Source organism: Rhinoderma darwinii, chromosome 7 (assembly GCF_050947455.1).
Source record: "Rhinoderma darwinii isolate aRhiDar2 chromosome 7, aRhiDar2.hap1, whole genome shotgun sequence".
NCBI classification, from domain to species: domain Eukaryota; kingdom Metazoa; phylum Chordata; class Amphibia; order Anura; family Rhinodermatidae; genus Rhinoderma; species Rhinoderma darwinii.
In genome coordinates, this window is record NC_134693.1 from 105,890,676 (window position 1) to 105,907,601 (window position 16,926).

Below are 16,926 nucleotides of genomic sequence, written 5' to 3' on the forward strand. Positions count from 1 at the left end.
AGAACGCATTTGTCCTGTACAAAAAATCAGCGGGCAGGGCGACATTCTTTGAATTTCAGGAGAAAGTGATTGAAGATCTCCTATTTCAATCTGCAGACCAGAGAGTAGTCCATGAGTCCGAGGATGTACACCGACTTGTTGAAAAACATTTTTTACACCCCATCCCTTCAACATCCAACCAAAAATACCCCAAAAACGGTGTCGGGTCTGCAGCAAACGAGGACAGCGAAGTGAGTCACGATATTATTGTTCCGCTTGTCCTTCCAACCCTGGTCTATGCATAAGTCCCTGTTTTGTCCTTATCAATACACTATGGGCTTTATTACAGTTTTGTTCGGGTTTTTGGTGGACCTCTTACACCCGACAATACTTCTAGAAATAGCGACATTAATTTGGGGAGTAGTGGTCATTTACTGTATCTATACATACGGTGTGGGACACTGCCCCTTTATATATTCTGCAGGTGATTGGTTGTTTTGTGCACATGGCGGTTCCTACCTTGCCGGGCAGGGGCTTGTTATGGTGTACCGCGTCACTTGGCACATTCGTCCCTTATATAGGGATTGATGGAGCTAAAGAGACGTCGTATGACCAGTGACTTTGAATAATAAAGTCATTACAGCCCTACAAATTTTCTTTCATCCTGTGAACATGCTCTAGTTTTCCACATAGCTGGATACATTCTTCCTCCTTTTTTTTGGATATATTGCCTTTTTCCGCCAACAGTTTAATAAATTTTCCCACTCTAACTTACTATATATCAGAGCGGGTTGATATACATAATGTCTATGGACTGACATGATTTCAGGACAGCTGCTTTCTTAGCACGACATAGTCATAGGGTGTAGAAACTGTTAGGGACTATTTCTCAATCTAGAAAAGTAGAATCCTCCCATTTTCAAAGCAAAATGTGTGTCCTGAAAGCCTCCGGGTGCTCCCTTCCTTTTGGGTCCTACCGTGTGTCCAGGAAACACATTAGGGCCACAATGGGGATATTTTTGAACACAGGAGAAACAGGGTGATACATTTTCTGGTGCATTTCCTTATTCTCATGTCCTCTGTACAAGAAATCTGACCTTAAAATGACACATTTGTGAAAAAAAGTGAAATAAAATTTTCTTTCCACCTGCTTTGCATTAATTCCTGCAAAAACTGTGGGGTCAAAATACTTAGTACAAACCTAGATGAATACCTTAGTTTTCAAAATGGGGTCATTTATTGGGAGTTTCTATCTTTTTGGCAGCTCAGTGTCTCTATAAATGTGTAATGGGACCTGAAACATTTTCAAGCAAAATGTGTGTCCTGAAAGTCTTCGGGTGCTACCTCCCTTTCGGGCCCTGCCGTGTGTCCAGGCAACGCATTAGGGTCACAATGGGGGCATTTTTGAAAACAGGAGAAACAGGGTGATAGATTTTGGGGGGTGTTTCTTCATTCTCATGGTCGCTTTACAAAGAAATCGGTCTTCAATGTGATACTTTTATATAAAAAGTGTTTTTTTTTTATTTCACCTGCTATGCATTCAATTTAGCAAAAACTATGGGGTCAAAATACTCACTACAGCCCTAGATAAATACCTTAAGGCGTCTAGTTTTCTAAATGGGGTCGTTTTTTGGGGAGTTTCTATCGTTCTGGTAGTTCAAAACCTCTCCAAATGTACAGTGGGGCCTAAAACATTTTCAAGCAAAAATGAGACCTGAATGCCTCCGGTTGCTCCCTTCCTTTCGGGCCCTGCCGTGTGTCCAGGCAACGCATTAGGGTCACAATGTGGGCATTTTTGAAAACAGGAGAAACAGGGTGAAAGATTTTGGGGTGCATTTCTTCATTCTCATGGTCGCTTTACAAAGATATCGGTCTTCAAAGTGATACTTTTATGAAAAAAGTGAAATTATATTTTTTTACGCCTGCTTTGCATGAATTCTTACAAAAAAACTGTGGGGTCAAAATACTTACAACACCCCTTAATAAATACCTTAAGGGGTCTAGTTTTCAAAATGGTGTCACTTGTGGGGGTTTCCACCATTCTGACACCTATGAGCCTCTGAAAACCTGGCTTGGTGCAGGAAAACAAAATGTACTTCAAAATGTATAAAATCATTACTAAACATGTAAGTCTTCCAAATTGCTCAAAAATAAAAAAATAAATTCAAAAGTGCTGCCAAAATAGAGTAAAGAGATGGAAATATATATTTAATAAAAAAATTGTACTGTATGTATGTACATATGTCACATATTGCAGTTAAAAATAGGGAAAAATGATAATTTTTACTAAATTTCTTCAATTTTTCTATTTTTTCATTAATTTCCGCAAATCGTATCAGTCTACTTTTACCACTAAAATAAAGTACAACATGTGACGAAAAAACAATGTCAGAGTTTCTTTGATATTCAAAACTTTCGCAGAGTTATTCTCTAATAAAGTCAGACATACCAGATTTAACAAATCTGGCTTGGTCATTAAGGTCTTTTCAGGCCTGGTCATTAAGGGGTTAATAAAGAATCTGGCTGGGGACTCTCAGAAGTTTGCTATGGTACCCAGCATTTTCTAGTTAGGCCTCCATTGGCTTCCTTAGGGAGAGGCTTGTATTAGTCTATGTCTTGTCTTCAGGATGAACTCTTCCTTTGAGCACAAGCAGCTGACTTGCTCTGAGGTAACTTTGGCGGTACAATGCCATGTTCTGTCTTGTAGCAGGAGCCCCGTGATGCCTGTACACAACCTGTGGCTAGTTCACCGGCTATGGAGGCGTCTTGTCCTCTCTCCCCTCCATGTTACCTCAGCACACGATTTATTCTCTATTTTGTTTTCTGGTTCATCTTTGACACATAACACGACGCCGGCCTCACCCAGTCCTAGTGCAGTCTTATCACGTGATCATGCCTCTGAGCTAGTTCCTGCTCCATGCCCCGGATCATACCACTGTAGCGCGGGGGCGCTATCATTGTGTTCTGTAATTCAGGATATTTTCTCTTTCAATAAATCATTATAACCCCCCCAATTACCGCAGTAAACTCATATACTACTGCGCTGTGAGGCTCTAAATTCTACGTTGACCCCTCCTCTCCTTTCCTAGGTGGTTGTGACCTGAGAGGTGACAGATGCGGACGTGCTGCACTGCAAGAGGTAAGTGGATTCTAACCAGGGCAAGGAGTATCTAGTGCCGGGGGCTGAGGAGGGCGGGACCGGGTATGTGACAGGAAGGACGACAGCTGGCAGAGGTGAGAGACACAGCGGAGGAAGGGGACGTACAGCGGCTGACAGGCACTGGTGAGGGGACGGTGGCGGCTGTAATAACACGGGGTATAATCATGCACAGCAGACACGTGATCTATCCTGCTGTTTGCAGAGCTGTTCTATTTCTTGTTGCACGCTGGACAGCTCCCTCCACTGTCTACCGGAGCTTCTGGGCCTTGTAGTACTACAGTAATACTGGCGTATGGACCCTGGCATAAGATTGTTAGACAACTCTACTTGCAAGTTTTGTAATTGTATTCTTTGTCTGGAGTTGCATTACATTTGCACAAGTTGGGGTACGGGACAACAGCCATAGAAATACATTGGGGTGTTGTATTAGTGCAATGCCCTCTGTCATTCTTACCTCAGATAGGGGGTGTGATAGTTCAGTAGCTGCGCCGTCTTGGGTAACCACTACATGAATCGCATGCTGGTTTGGAGGTATTAGTAAATGTGTGTGATTCAATGTAGACATGCATTGTATAGTACAGTTTGCCCTGTTGCCAGGCCTTTACATGTTCTATGTACAGTAATCCAGTATGTTTTGCCATGCTATAGTAGCGGTAAACTCAATTGTAGCAGCTGCAACTTTAGGCCAAACATGCGTTAAAAACTAATTCAGATGGCAGTTACACCTGACAACCAATTAGATTATAGCTCTTATATTTTTAAGGCTGGTTTAAAAGTAAAACAAATAATCTGATTGGCTGGCAATTGCTTCAGTTTTTGCCTGCATTAGTTTCCATACTTGAGACCCATAGTGTGGTTGAAGTTACCATTTAGCCCAGGCCTAGTTCCATAAGCCATACGTGGTAGAATATGGTATCTATTATTGCTTATTTCAAGCAGATTTCCCCCCAGCAGGTAAGTTCCCCCTTCATATGAGCGATTGGTGTGTATTAACACTTTGTAAGACGTCCATTGCACTTTGACACTTCATTAGCTGCGGTTGCCAATGTACACAGTCCCTGATAAAGTCCACAGGGTGTTTGTTGTCTGGATGACTGCTTTGCTTTATGGCCAGGACGTTGTCCCTTGGTGCGCACGCTACGTCTTCCCCGTGTGCAGGCTTCACAACTGCTCTATACGCCGTAAGGAAGTGCAAATCCAGGCTTTTTGCAGTGAAATGTATGGAAGCGCCAGCACTGAGGCGAGCGGGATATATATATGTGTGCTTTTACACGTGCTAGTGATTCAGTGGCCACTTGAGTAATTTTTTCGCTAGATCTGTTTTTGAAGGGTTTTTCCTAGAAGGAGAGCACCCTCGTATTGATAAATGGTAAACCCTGTACTTACTGGAGATATCCTACTCCAGTCCCCTCTGTTGGTCACAAACGATGTTATATTTTGGCACAATAAGGCTATGTTCACACGGGGTATTTTGGGGGAGGAATATCTGCCTCAAAATTCCGTTTGGAACTTTGAGGCAGATATTCCTCTCCCTGCACGCCGATTTTCGCGGCAATTATCGCGCCGTTTTTCGCCCGCGGCCATTGAGCGCCGCGGGCATAAAACAGCGAGAAATACGCTTTCTCCTGCCTCCCATTGAAGTCAATGGGAGGTCGGAGGCGGAAGCGCCCGAAGATAGGGCATGTCGCTTCTTTTTCCCGTGAGGCAGTTTTACTGCTCGCGGGAAAAAGACGCCGACGCCTCCCATTGAAATCAATGGGAGGCGTTCTCGGGCCGTTTTTGCCGAGTTTTGCGACGCGGTTTCCGCGTCAAAGAACTCGGCAAAATACCCCGTGTGAACATAGCCTAACAACATGTCACATCATGTCCCCACCTCAACCGATCGCTGCCACAGTATAGATAACACTCTTTAAATGCCCTTGTAGGGTATGCGGAGCAGATGGTGGGAGGGCGGCACAACTAATAATTATACCACCAGCATCACTGTCCATCACTTCAAAGGAAATTTGCATTTACTATTCTATTCTCCTGGAGATTACCGTAATACGGATGCTAAAACACCGCCACATTACAGCCGTCTGAATAAGAGCCTAACTGTGAAAAAAAACACAATTTGAAAACTAGACCTTTGGCCTGATTCCCATGAATGTGTTAAACGTCCGTGGGGCGGCCGTTGAAACAGCGGCCGTCCCACGGACATATTTAATTCAATGTGCAGTTTTTCATGTCTGAGATGCGCAGCGCTCGTGTGAATCAGGCCTAAGAGACATAAGAAAAGTGTGTACCATATCCGGGAATATTCGCTAGAACATCTTCAAGAACACAACGTTTGTTGAGGTGGAAATGCTGTGGAAGTGGCTTCATTAACGTGGCTTCAAATTAGGGCTGGGCAATTATGACCTAAATCACGATTAATTGAACATGTAACCTCGATTACGATTATTGACCGATTATTTAGGCCACACCCTTTTTTTGCATGTCGCGCCCTCTATTTGCATGCTACGCCATTGATTTAATATTTATTCCCTGAGCCTGCTGTATGCTACTGTATATAATATGCCCCCTAACACAGTATATTGCCCCCACACACTATAATGCCCTTGTTACTGCCGCCAGAGAGCATAATGCTCCTATAGTTGCCCTCTACACAGTATAATGCCCACGATAGCTGCCCCCACACACTATAATGCCCACCATAGCTGCCCCCACACAGTATAATGCCCACCATAGCTGCCCCCACACAGTATAATGCCCACCATAGCTGCCCCCACACAGTATAATGCCCGCATTACTGCCCTCCACACAGTGTAATGCCCCCTATAGCTGCCTCTACATAGTATAATGCCCTAGTAACTGACTTCCATGCCCCCTTAGCTGCACCCCTCTCAGTATAAAGTCCCCTATAGCTGACCCCATGCTGTATAATCTGCCCCCAATAGTGCCTGATAAAAATAATAATATATATACTCGCCTAACCCTGTTCCACCGATGAGTGGAGGATGTATACTACAAGCATACGGGGAGGTTCCCGTGGCCAATAGAAGTCCATGGGCCCGTAAAAACGTTCCATAATTACGGCCCGTAATTACGGGCGTTTTTACGTTCGTGCACATGGGGCCTTAAAATGTGTGCATTTTTCTGTAAAAACGCTGCAGAAAATTTGAAGCGTTTCCGTCTTGTGTGAATTTAGCGATAGAAGGGAAAACCATTTTGCTCACGTGGTGCTTTTCTGTTTACATTCATCCTTTTCACTGCTGTTGCGCGAATCACGCGCGTCCCACGGAAGTGCTTCCGTGTGACATGCGTGGTTTTCACGCACCCATTGACTTCAATGGGTGCGTGATGCGCGAACAGCGCACAAATATAGGACATGTCATGCGTTTCACGCAGCGGACATACGCTGCGTGAAAATCACGCACCTGTCTGCACGGCCCCATAGACTAATATAGGTCCCTTCGACGCGCGGGAAAATCCTGCGCGTCGCACAGACATATGAATACAAGAAACGGATTGGACCCCTGGTAGTTGGCGGGCACATTAACAATTGCAAAGAAGGAAGGCTGCCTGCAAGCAGCCAAGCCCAATTTCCCAACCACCAATTGACAGTAAGAATGAAAAATAAATATAATAACCTTTATTAGGCTACGTATAGCCAGACAGACCACATAGATATAGTGTTAAAATTGTCACTACCTGAGACACCGGACTAAATTGTCAGTTACCTGTATATAAACAGGCAGAATTAGTGATTGACTTAGGAATAAGTGTGGTTCCCCAGCCAGTTCCCTAGCCAGTTAGATTGTTAAATCAGCTAGTAAGGAATAGTGAGTCCGGTCTACGGTAGGTAATTAAAATCCTAACAGCCCCCCCGACATGTTTCGCTACTACGTAGCGTCCTCAGGGGTACACGGGGCTAATGTCTCAGGTAGTGACAATTTTAACACTATATCTATGTGGTCTGTCTGGCTATACGTAGCCTAATAAAGGTTATTATATTTATTTTTCATTCTTACTGTCAATTGGTGGTTGGGAAATTGGGCTTGGTTGCTTGCAGGCAGCCTTCCTTCTTTGCAATAGACATATAACACGCTCGTGTAAATGAGCCCTAAGGTACAGACTGGAACTTGAATGGAGCTGTGTTGCAGTAAAGAGTGAAGGGGCTGCTGTGCTAATTCAGCACTCCGGCCACTTAAATCTCGGGATCGGTGAGGTTTCCGGCAGTAATCACAAAGTGATACCATATCCTTTTGTGCCACCGCTTTCTGTGATGGGAATAACCCTTTAAGGCCTTATTCAGACGAACGATGTATACGTCCGTGTGCTGTGCGTGAGAACAACCGACAGCACACGGACATATGCAACTCAATGGGGCTATTCAGACATGTGTTTTTTTACACAACGTGTTCCCGTTGCGTGAAACTCACTGTATGTCCTGTTTTGGTGCGTTTTTTGCGGATCACGCACCCATTAAAGTAAATGGATGCGTGAAAATCACGGATGTCATTCGTGTGCTGTCTTTGATTCACGCACCAGTTGCTAAAGAAATGCAGATTAGAAAAAAATTGATGCCACACGGAACACACGCTGATGACACACGGATCTGTAACTCAGAAAAAACGTTGTGTTTTTTGCGTACACAAAATGAACGTGTTCGTGTGAATCTAGCCTAAGTGTCGTGGTGAACTTAATTTACGTAGTACCAGGAAAACCGCTTTTGTTTGGTAGACTTCGTGGTCCTTCTTAAACTACTTTTGATAGAACTAGTTGCAGCATTTTCCACAGTAGTTACCAAAATAGTTTTTCATTAGCTTACAAATGTACTTAACACTCCCCTATAAACCGCTCTCTTCTATTTATCTGTTTTGTGTCATAGTACTTTCACCATGACCCACCAACTACTCCCCCGTGCCCTGGTTTCTCCTCGTTGGCTGTGGGAATCTTTACGACCTGGCTCATCTCTGAAGGGAACACTTCGTATTCTTGATGCTTCATGGCATCTCCCCAAAACTGGACGTGACCCATGGCGTGAGTACAAGGAACGTCATATTCCTGGAGCGTACTTCTTTGACATTGATGCTTGCAGTGATCGTACCTCTCCTTATGACCACATGCTACCCACTGCAGACCAGTTTGCAGAATATACAGGACGGCTTGGGGTTTCCAACAACAGTCATGTAGTGGTATACGATGCAAGTGATATTGGCTCTTTTAGTGCTCCTCGGCTGTGGTGGATGTTTAGAGTATTTGGACATCCCCGTGTCTCTGTGTTAGATGGTGGCCTTAAAGCCTGGCTTAGAGAAGGACATCCTGTAAACTCCGGGAAGGAGCCCCGTCCACAGCCAACTGATTTCCAAGCAAAGCTGGACACATCCCAAGTTGTGGGACATGAGGAAATGGTAGAGAATGTGGAAAAGAAGACATTTCAAATGGTAGATGCCAGAGTGGAGGGAAGATACCGAGGACTCGAACCTGAACCCAGGGAAGGTGAGGTCGGATTTCTGCTTAAATCATATCCTTGTTCATGAAGTTTTAATATAATTTAGTTTATATAACTCCTTTTTTAACTGTGACTTTCAGACATATGCATAAGGCCCCGTGATTATGGGCACAGCCAGCCGCAGATAGCCAACGACGTTTGCGGGCCGTGCCCCCATATAAAGTATGGGAGCGCGGTCCGTAAAAAGCTAAAAATAGGACATGTCCTATTTTTTGCAGAGGCTTTCTCCGGCACGGACACCGTGAATATACGGGAACGTGTCCGTGGACAATAGATGTGAATGGGTCCGTAATTATGGTCATGTGCATGGGGCCTAAATGTGTGGTTTTTATATATATATATTTTTTTACGTTTATCTTTGTATTAAAAAACTGTGACTCATTCTTTAGGGCGTATTCTGTTTTTTTCCCCCTTCAGGAAAGATTCAATAATTACAGTATTTCCATACAGAAATTGCACTTTTTTTTTTTTTTTTTTATGTGGCTAATGGCAAAAAATATAGTTTCTGAGCTCTTAAAAATAGCCGAGATGCACATGTAATTTACATCGGGCGCATACAGTAGGTATAGTAGACCTATGTTTTACTTTGATGTGACCTGAGGCTCTGTGTAATAGATTGTAACAGGAAAACTTGGTCATTTGGTCCAGATACATGTTCAAAATAGCCATAAATTGGACCTCATCCTTAGGCCTCGTTTACACGAGCGTGATATATGTGCGTGCTTTTCACGCGTGTCGTACGCACCTATATTAGTCTATGGGGGCATGCAGACAGTCCGTGAGTCCGCTGAAAAAAAACTCACGACATGTCCTATCTTTGTGCGCTGTTAGCGCATCACGCACCCATTGAAGTCAATGGGTGCGTGAAAACCACGCATGCCGCACCGAAGCACTTCCGTGCGAACTCTGTGATTCGCGCAACAGCCGTCAAAAGGATGAATGAAAACAGAAAGGCACCACAGCCGCGCAACATACAGGGCTGACACACGCAGCTGGTAAGTGCCTTTTGCGCACGCAAAACGCCGTGTTTTTTGCATGCGCAAAACGTACACGCTCGTGTAAATGAGGCCTTAATAAGTGAAACATAAGAAAAACGTTTCCACTGCATTTTATTATGGAATTTGTCCTATATCTGTGTGTAAAATAGTTCCCCTCCCAAAAGGAAGATGCATATGCTTCATTTATTCTGTATAAGGATGGATACAGCATTTATAATTTGATTACCTCTCTCTTTGTCCACCATTTAGGAATTGAACCTGGCCATATCCCTGGAACACTAAATCTGCCTTTCCCAAGCTTACTCACACAAGATGGCTTAGAGAAATCTCCTGAAGAGCTCCGAAGTCTGTTCCAGGAAAAGGGCATTGATCTCTCTCATCGTCTAGTAGCCTCATGTGGCTCTGGAGTCACAGCCTGCCACATAGCTCTGGCCTCTTTCCTCTGCGGTAAAGAAGACACTGCCATATACGACGGGTCTTGGGTTGAATGGTACATGAGAGCAAAGCCAGAAGATGTGGTTTCAGAGGGCAGAGGAAAGACTGTATAAATAACCATGGCCATCTCCTTTTATATAATGGCTGTGAACTTCTTTTTTTTTTTCCGATCAGCTTGTTCACACTTAGGTCTTGCCATACCTTTGTAGAATATATACTGTATGTCAGTGCCTTAATTGTCTCACCCACTAGAGGTGTTCATATCCATTCATGGTGGGTAATATCTGCCATGTAACAATTACACATGGGGAATATGGACGCATTCGAAAACCTCTGTACTGTTACTGTCCGAAGACTGAGGACTGCAGACGGATTTGTCCTCTGTAAAAATATAGGATGTGGTAAATCTGAACTTTGTATGACTATCGTCTGTTAACAAAGGCATCTGTCAGAGTTCCCACTGGGGTACTGTTTTTTTATGTGAGTGGAATTAGATGATTCTCAATGAAGGAGTACACGCAGGTGGAGTTGGTGTTGGGTGCTTACTTACTAAGTAGAACAATCAACGGTTTGCTTTTTATGTAATTGCAACTTTAAGAGTAAGCAATTCTTTTCGTGGTTGCTGTGACTGTTTGGCAAAGTTTGTGGAAATTATTAAGTCAAGAATCATGGATATTGTTATGTTAAGTGTATGTACTAAATATTCCAATACTAATAGTGCTGTAAAGGTTCAAGCCGTTGCCATAAATGTGTTCTATGAGTAAATTCTTCTCCATGACTTTTCTATAGCTCATATGTGTTCCTTGTTTGGGCCCTTTTAAGTTACTGCCAGTTAATAAAAGTCCTCAATTAAATGCCATTTTAGGACATCTCTACCCAGTAGAGATGCTTATAGTATTTTACAAGAGGCTTATACCAGAATTACTCAAAAAGCAAGGTCAAAAGTAGTTGCCGTTTTGGCGTTAGCCATTCATACATAGGCTCTGTTCACACTTCATAGCAGAGGTATACGTCATCTGATGGCTGCAACTTATGCCACTGTATAGTTATATATAGTGGCATATATCTTCCACAGTAAAAAAAAATATATATATACTGCATCATATATAGACAATACGAAAAAGAACCAAAGCATATAGCTGACCGTATGAAAAAATAAAAATTTTATTATACATATACAACAGACCATTATTAAAAAAAACATATAAAGACACGACTCTAGTACAGTTTTAAGGGAGCAAGACCATTCTACTGGATGACATGTAAGAAGTATGTAAGGCTGTGCTAGATAACTGCAAGATTTTATTTCCAATCAAGATGATAAACTCAAATCCCTATAAACTATTAGGAAAGGGGAAAGAGGCGAAAGTATCAGTACATGCAGATTTAGCTTGAAACCGCCTTACCCACAGCAGCAAGAAGAATTTCGCTCCATCACCAGACCCCAACGCGCGTTTCGCTATAAGTGCCTCCTCAGGGGGTGTGTCGATTGGTGTCCTGAAACTATCCTGCCTTTATGTACTGTAGAAATAGCTGTTGTGTATCATCACTGTAGTGAGAAGCGGCGCATGCCCGCCGACCTAACCGGAAGCAAGGCCACCCCCACTTCCGGCTCCAAACGCCGGAGCGCACATCCGGATTCCCGACGCGTAACGGGAGTTCCGGACGTGCGCACAAGGAGCCGAAGAAGGCAACGCATCGCCACCAGCAGACAATGCGCACCGCACCACCGGAGAAAAGGTAAATCCAAGGGATCTAAAGAACAGTATCTCCGCTTTATAAATAGATATTAGGGGGTAGTTTACTAAACATGAAATGAATGATAAATTTAATCAATTATATTTACATGTCCCCAATGAATAACCATAAATGTGTTATGTTGCCCAATAGCTAGAAAGACCCTATGTCGATAAAATTCCCCATCAGCATATATATTGACATATATAATAGTTTTTTTAAACTGTGTTTGTCTGCATGGAATAGTGTAGTCTACTATGCCATTTCATACAGCGAAATAGAAGGTATGCTGGCTCATACCGGTCTGACATATGTCATATGTTGAGTGAATTTAGCCCAATGGATAGATTTGGTGCATGTACTGAGAAAGCCCTGGTACATGTTTTGGAAGTGGTTCACAAATGAAGTGTGTACAGAGCCTTAGCAGCTGTGCTGCAGAAAGTGTATTTTAGGATTATTGGGCTTCATTACTAAATGATTGTGGTAAAAAGCTACATCCACTTTAAAGTAATCTGTAGCAGCACTTCGCCACTGTGGTTAGATTTTACGCTGATCACGGGCAGCTTACTTATTATTAATTTTGTTTATTGCCTGTTTTTTAGCTGTGATCCATTACAGTAGAGCTACTGTATGATCAAGTTTGCTTTATTGGCTATTGTAATCTGAAATCCTCCTGTCTAATGCAAGGCTAAATCTAATGCTTGGTTCTTCTCCATGCATGACACTGTAGCTTTGCTTTTTTTCAGACCATCTCCTGCGTATAAGCACAATCCCACTATGAGCAAAAATGACTTTATTGGCAACTGCACCAAAAAAGTAAAACAATTTAAAAGCATACAAAGGACAAGGGACTAGCCCATAAGGATGACCCTAAGGGACCCAAATGACATTAAAATCATGTTTATCCCTGAGTAACACCGTAAGTAAAGAAATAATACATACTGTAAGTGAAAAAGTAACTCTGTTAAGCTGCAAACATGAAGGGTAAGCTCATGTTAAACATAAATAACAGTATCACATGAAGCCTGAGGCAAAACTTTCAGCAAACTCCTTATTGTTAGAAGGGGACCTGACAACAAGCTGCTCACAGGGTGTCTGGTTGTTGGGACCTCAGCGATCAGCTGTAGTCTAAGGAGAACTCGGCAGCAGGAGTAAATTTTCCCTGCAGCGCCACCACAGGTGAAAAGAAGAATTAAACAGTTCTCATTGAAATCAATATAGTGACTGTGTAATGCATGCTCAGGCCGGGGCCTCCAGAGAGACGCTCTTTGTAGCTGCTCCTCACTCCAGGCTAATAGATGGGGGCCCTAAAATGGGAACCTCCCCCTATTAAATCCGAATTCCCTAATAGTATATTTAAAAAAAAATTCTATTAAAGTGCATACATGTATATACAATATTCTGAATACTTATCAGTATAGGTCAATACAGACAAATAAGAAGAATACATAGACTTGGGACCCCAACCGCGCTCTCCACGTATTACTGAGGCAAGTCGGCTTCTAAAATTGTTTACTGTATTATCGTGCTTGAAAAACCGCCACATTCCACCAAATATAAGGTAAGGTTTTGTGGTAGTGCTTTTGTATTTTGGAGATTTTTAGCGCTGCAAAAAAAGAAATAAAGATAACCTTCAATATTGATTACTTATGCAACCTTGCGAGATATAAACCTGCTATTTTCCAATGTAAGCGGAAACGAGATTTTTCATAAAAAGATTAAAATTACTTTGACAAGCTATAATGTGCCTGAGCTTTTATTTTAAGAGTTGTGTCCTCTGTTGCTCAAGGTTATTGCTTGATGTGTATTATAACAAAAACTATTGTAGCCTCCTAAAATGGAGTTGATTATTATGTATGTATGTCTAGCTATCCTTATTCAGTAAATCGCAAGGGTCGAGGAGTTCCTGTTGAATGACAGCAAACAGAGTTCTTGAGGAATTGGAACAGAAATGTATCAAGATAACAAATCCAGATAGGAATTGTAAACATTCATATATGTAAAATATTGGTAACCAAGGTGGTAATAAACGGATGTACAACATACCCTATTGATAGATTAGTATGATGTACATTTCATAGTATTTGGATGGACAATTCAAAGAATTCTTCAAAGGTTAGTCTTGAAAATCATTGTGCTTATTTTACTAGTGGATCATGCGTAACTCCAGTAAGGGCACTTTAGTCAGTATTTGCATCCGTATTTGTAATCCAAAACTAGGAGTGGTACCTGCACATAGAAAAGTTATAATAAAAAGAATTGTACCTCTTAGGGAGTGTTCACTTGGAGTTTTTTGACGCGGAAACCGCGTCGACAAACGTCCGAAAATGCCTCCCATTGATTTCAATGGGAGGCGGAGGTGGTTTTTCCCGTGAGCGGAAAAACTGTCTTGTGGGAAAAAGAAGGGACATGCCCTATCTTCGGGCGTTTACGCCTCTGACCTCCCATTGACATCAATGGGAGGCAGATAAAGCGTATTTCGCTGCGTTTTTTGCCCGCAGCGCTCAATGGCCACGGGCGAGAAACACTGCGAAAATCGGCGTGCAGGCAGAGCAAACTCTGACTCAAAATTCCAAACGGCCATGCTGCTGTGTGTGTCCTCACACTTATGAATCCTAAGTCCAGAGAAGCAGGACCGTCAACTGGTTGCCGATGTGTGACGAGTTTGTTTGTCATGAGCAGCAGGACGTTGCCACATTAGGATGAGCATACAAGTGTGCCTGTGTAATCGGGCAGGCCAACACATAGCCCCCTTCTATTGGCGGAGATCAGAGAGCAGCTGATCATGGCATTTGAAAAGGAAAGAGTGAGGGGGGCCCCCGCTTTGATTGCATCACAGAGAATCCTTGTGACGCGATCAAGGCCCAAACCTTATATGGACAGGCAGTGCAGGGTCCAAAGAAGAACCCTAGGGCTGTCTGACCAAGTTTCCTGTTGGTAGGACCTACTTGGGTATGCCCTAACAGCTGCCTGTGTACTATTAGTACACAGGGTAATGTACTGGCATATAGATGTATGGCAGAACATTATAGTTAAGAAATCAAAATTAAAGATTACCCTATGAGATTGATATGAATCCAAAAAAATATGTTCAACACAAAAAAATCTGTGAAAAGAATAATCACAACTGCACATTTTTTTTCAATAAATAAACTTTATTAAATAAAAGTCCCAAAACATTAGATGGTATAACCTGCACAACAAATTTATAGCATCATTTATTATGATCAGTATATACTGTAAAAAAACAAACAAACTGCTTTTTCGTCTGTATTTTTGCCAAAATAAAAACGTATATAAATGAAACGCTAATGTATATGTACCAAAACAAAAAACACCTACATATTCTACAACTCCTCCTGCATACAAAAAAGCCTTATACAACTACGTTGAACAAAAAATAAAAAAAGTTATGACTGCCGAGATGTAAAGAGGAAAAATTAAAAAACTGAGCTCCTTCTCAAGGCCTAAACTGTCCCAATCCGTTTAGGGTTAAGCAAATGTGTAAAATACAAATTTGTTACAGGAAGAAATGCATACCTTTAGGCCGGGTTCCCACATAGCGTAAACGCTACGGAAATTCTGTGCGGAAATTCCTCTGAATTTACAGTAGCAGCAAAGCAGATAAGATTTAGAAAATCTCATGCCCACGCTGCGGGAAAAAAACTCAGCGTAAACGTTAATAAATTGACCTGCAGTGTGGAGTTTAAATCTGCAGCATGTCAATTTATGCTGCGTTTTCATTGATTTTCTGTTTGCGGGTTTTCCCCATTGAATTCAATGGATATTTAAAACCTGCAACGGAAAGCCAAGTGTTACAACTTGATGCGGCGGAATCGCAGCATTACGCTGCAAAAATCGCAAGTCCGGCAAAAAAAATGAAATCATACCCAGAACACACTCCTTCCTGCAGGCCGGCCTCCTGAGATCACGTTTCATCCCATGTGCCGCTGCAGCCAATCACAGGTTGCAGTGTCATCCAGGGAGGCCGGACTACGCACAGAGAAGAGGAAGGGGGTAAGTATGAACATGAAATGTAAGTATTTTTTTTTTTCACAGTGCTGCTTTCTGCAGTGGAAATTTCGTGGTGCGTTTTTTCGGACGGAAGGTGCTGCAGGTTCCAGGTTTAATACGCTGCACAGTTTTTACACAGCATATCCGACCCGTGGGAACCCGGCATAAGGCTACATGCACGTTACAGAAAATCTGCACCAAAACCGCAGGTAAAATCCGCACCTTTTTTAGATGCGTTTTTTTACATTTTGATGCAGAAATAGGTGCATTTTTATGCTGCAGATTTTGGCGCGTTTTTTTTTTTTTTTCAAACTGGTCAGATACTATTTGCAAATGGAAACGCAAAATAAATTGACCTGCAGATTTTAAAATATGCAGCTCAATTTTTGTGCAGATGGGATTTCTTGAAATCTCATTTACTTTGCTGGTACTGTATTACGTTGCGGCAAATACGCAGGTAATACGCATCGTGTGCATTTGGCGGAAAGAAGCCAAAATTTAGCATAGCTGTAAGACGGGGACAAACTCGAGGCCAGATCTTGCCTTCCTGTCCTGCATTATAAATATCCATAATTTTCTAGTCTATTGGTACTGTATTCTTATAGATGTCAATGGAGAGTGAAGAAATAGGCAGCCGCTAATGTGCTCTTCACGTTGCATTTAGGGCATACCGTCTTGAGGGTTTTTTTATTTAGGATATTTCTTTTTAATAATCATTACTATTATTTTCTTCAGGCTCTACAAGTACAGGAGATGAGCGCTGTTGACATAAAAATAAGGAATGAGGAATGGCTACCAGAAAAATGGAGCTGCTGCCGGGGAGTGAGGGACCAGAACTCTCCTGCTGGACAGGTGTGGAATAGGCCTGGACTCATCCCTTATACATTTATATTCCAGAAGACCCACTCCTCGGTGGGGTATGCACTATATGAAATTTTCAATATTTTTTTTTATATTTTATCTGAATATTAAATTGTCATTGTCATTTTGCAACTCTAGATAAGGCAAATTTCATTTGGCATTGAAGGGGTTTCACTTTCAGAAATTAAAATCAGAGAAAGACTCACAGGGTAGAGTTGCTGCTGACAGCTTGTTATAGAAGCGAG

At 42.3% G+C, this 16,926-nt stretch overlaps 1 protein-coding gene across 2 annotated transcripts; it reads left to right on the forward strand.

Annotated features, from left to right (window-relative positions):
* Nucleotides 1–3,183: 3,183 nt before the first annotated feature.
* MPST (mercaptopyruvate sulfurtransferase) lies at nucleotides 3,184–10,857 on the forward strand. 2 transcript variants are annotated; one of them, XM_075833761.1, is made up of 3 exons: nucleotides 3,184–3,262; nucleotides 8,013–8,623; nucleotides 9,884–10,857. In XM_075833761.1, the coding sequence occupies exons 2-3, from the start codon at nucleotides 8,023–8,025 to the stop codon at nucleotides 10,180–10,182; spliced, it is 900 nt and encodes a 299-aa protein (XP_075689876.1). In that variant the 5' UTR covers nucleotides 3,184–3,262; nucleotides 8,013–8,022; the 3' UTR covers nucleotides 10,183–10,857. The 2 variants fall into 2 exon arrangements, with proteins under 2 accessions (XP_075689876.1, XP_075689877.1); XM_075833762.1 differs by having other exon boundaries at nucleotides 3,208–3,295.
* Nucleotides 10,858–16,926: the final 6,069 nt, after the last annotated feature.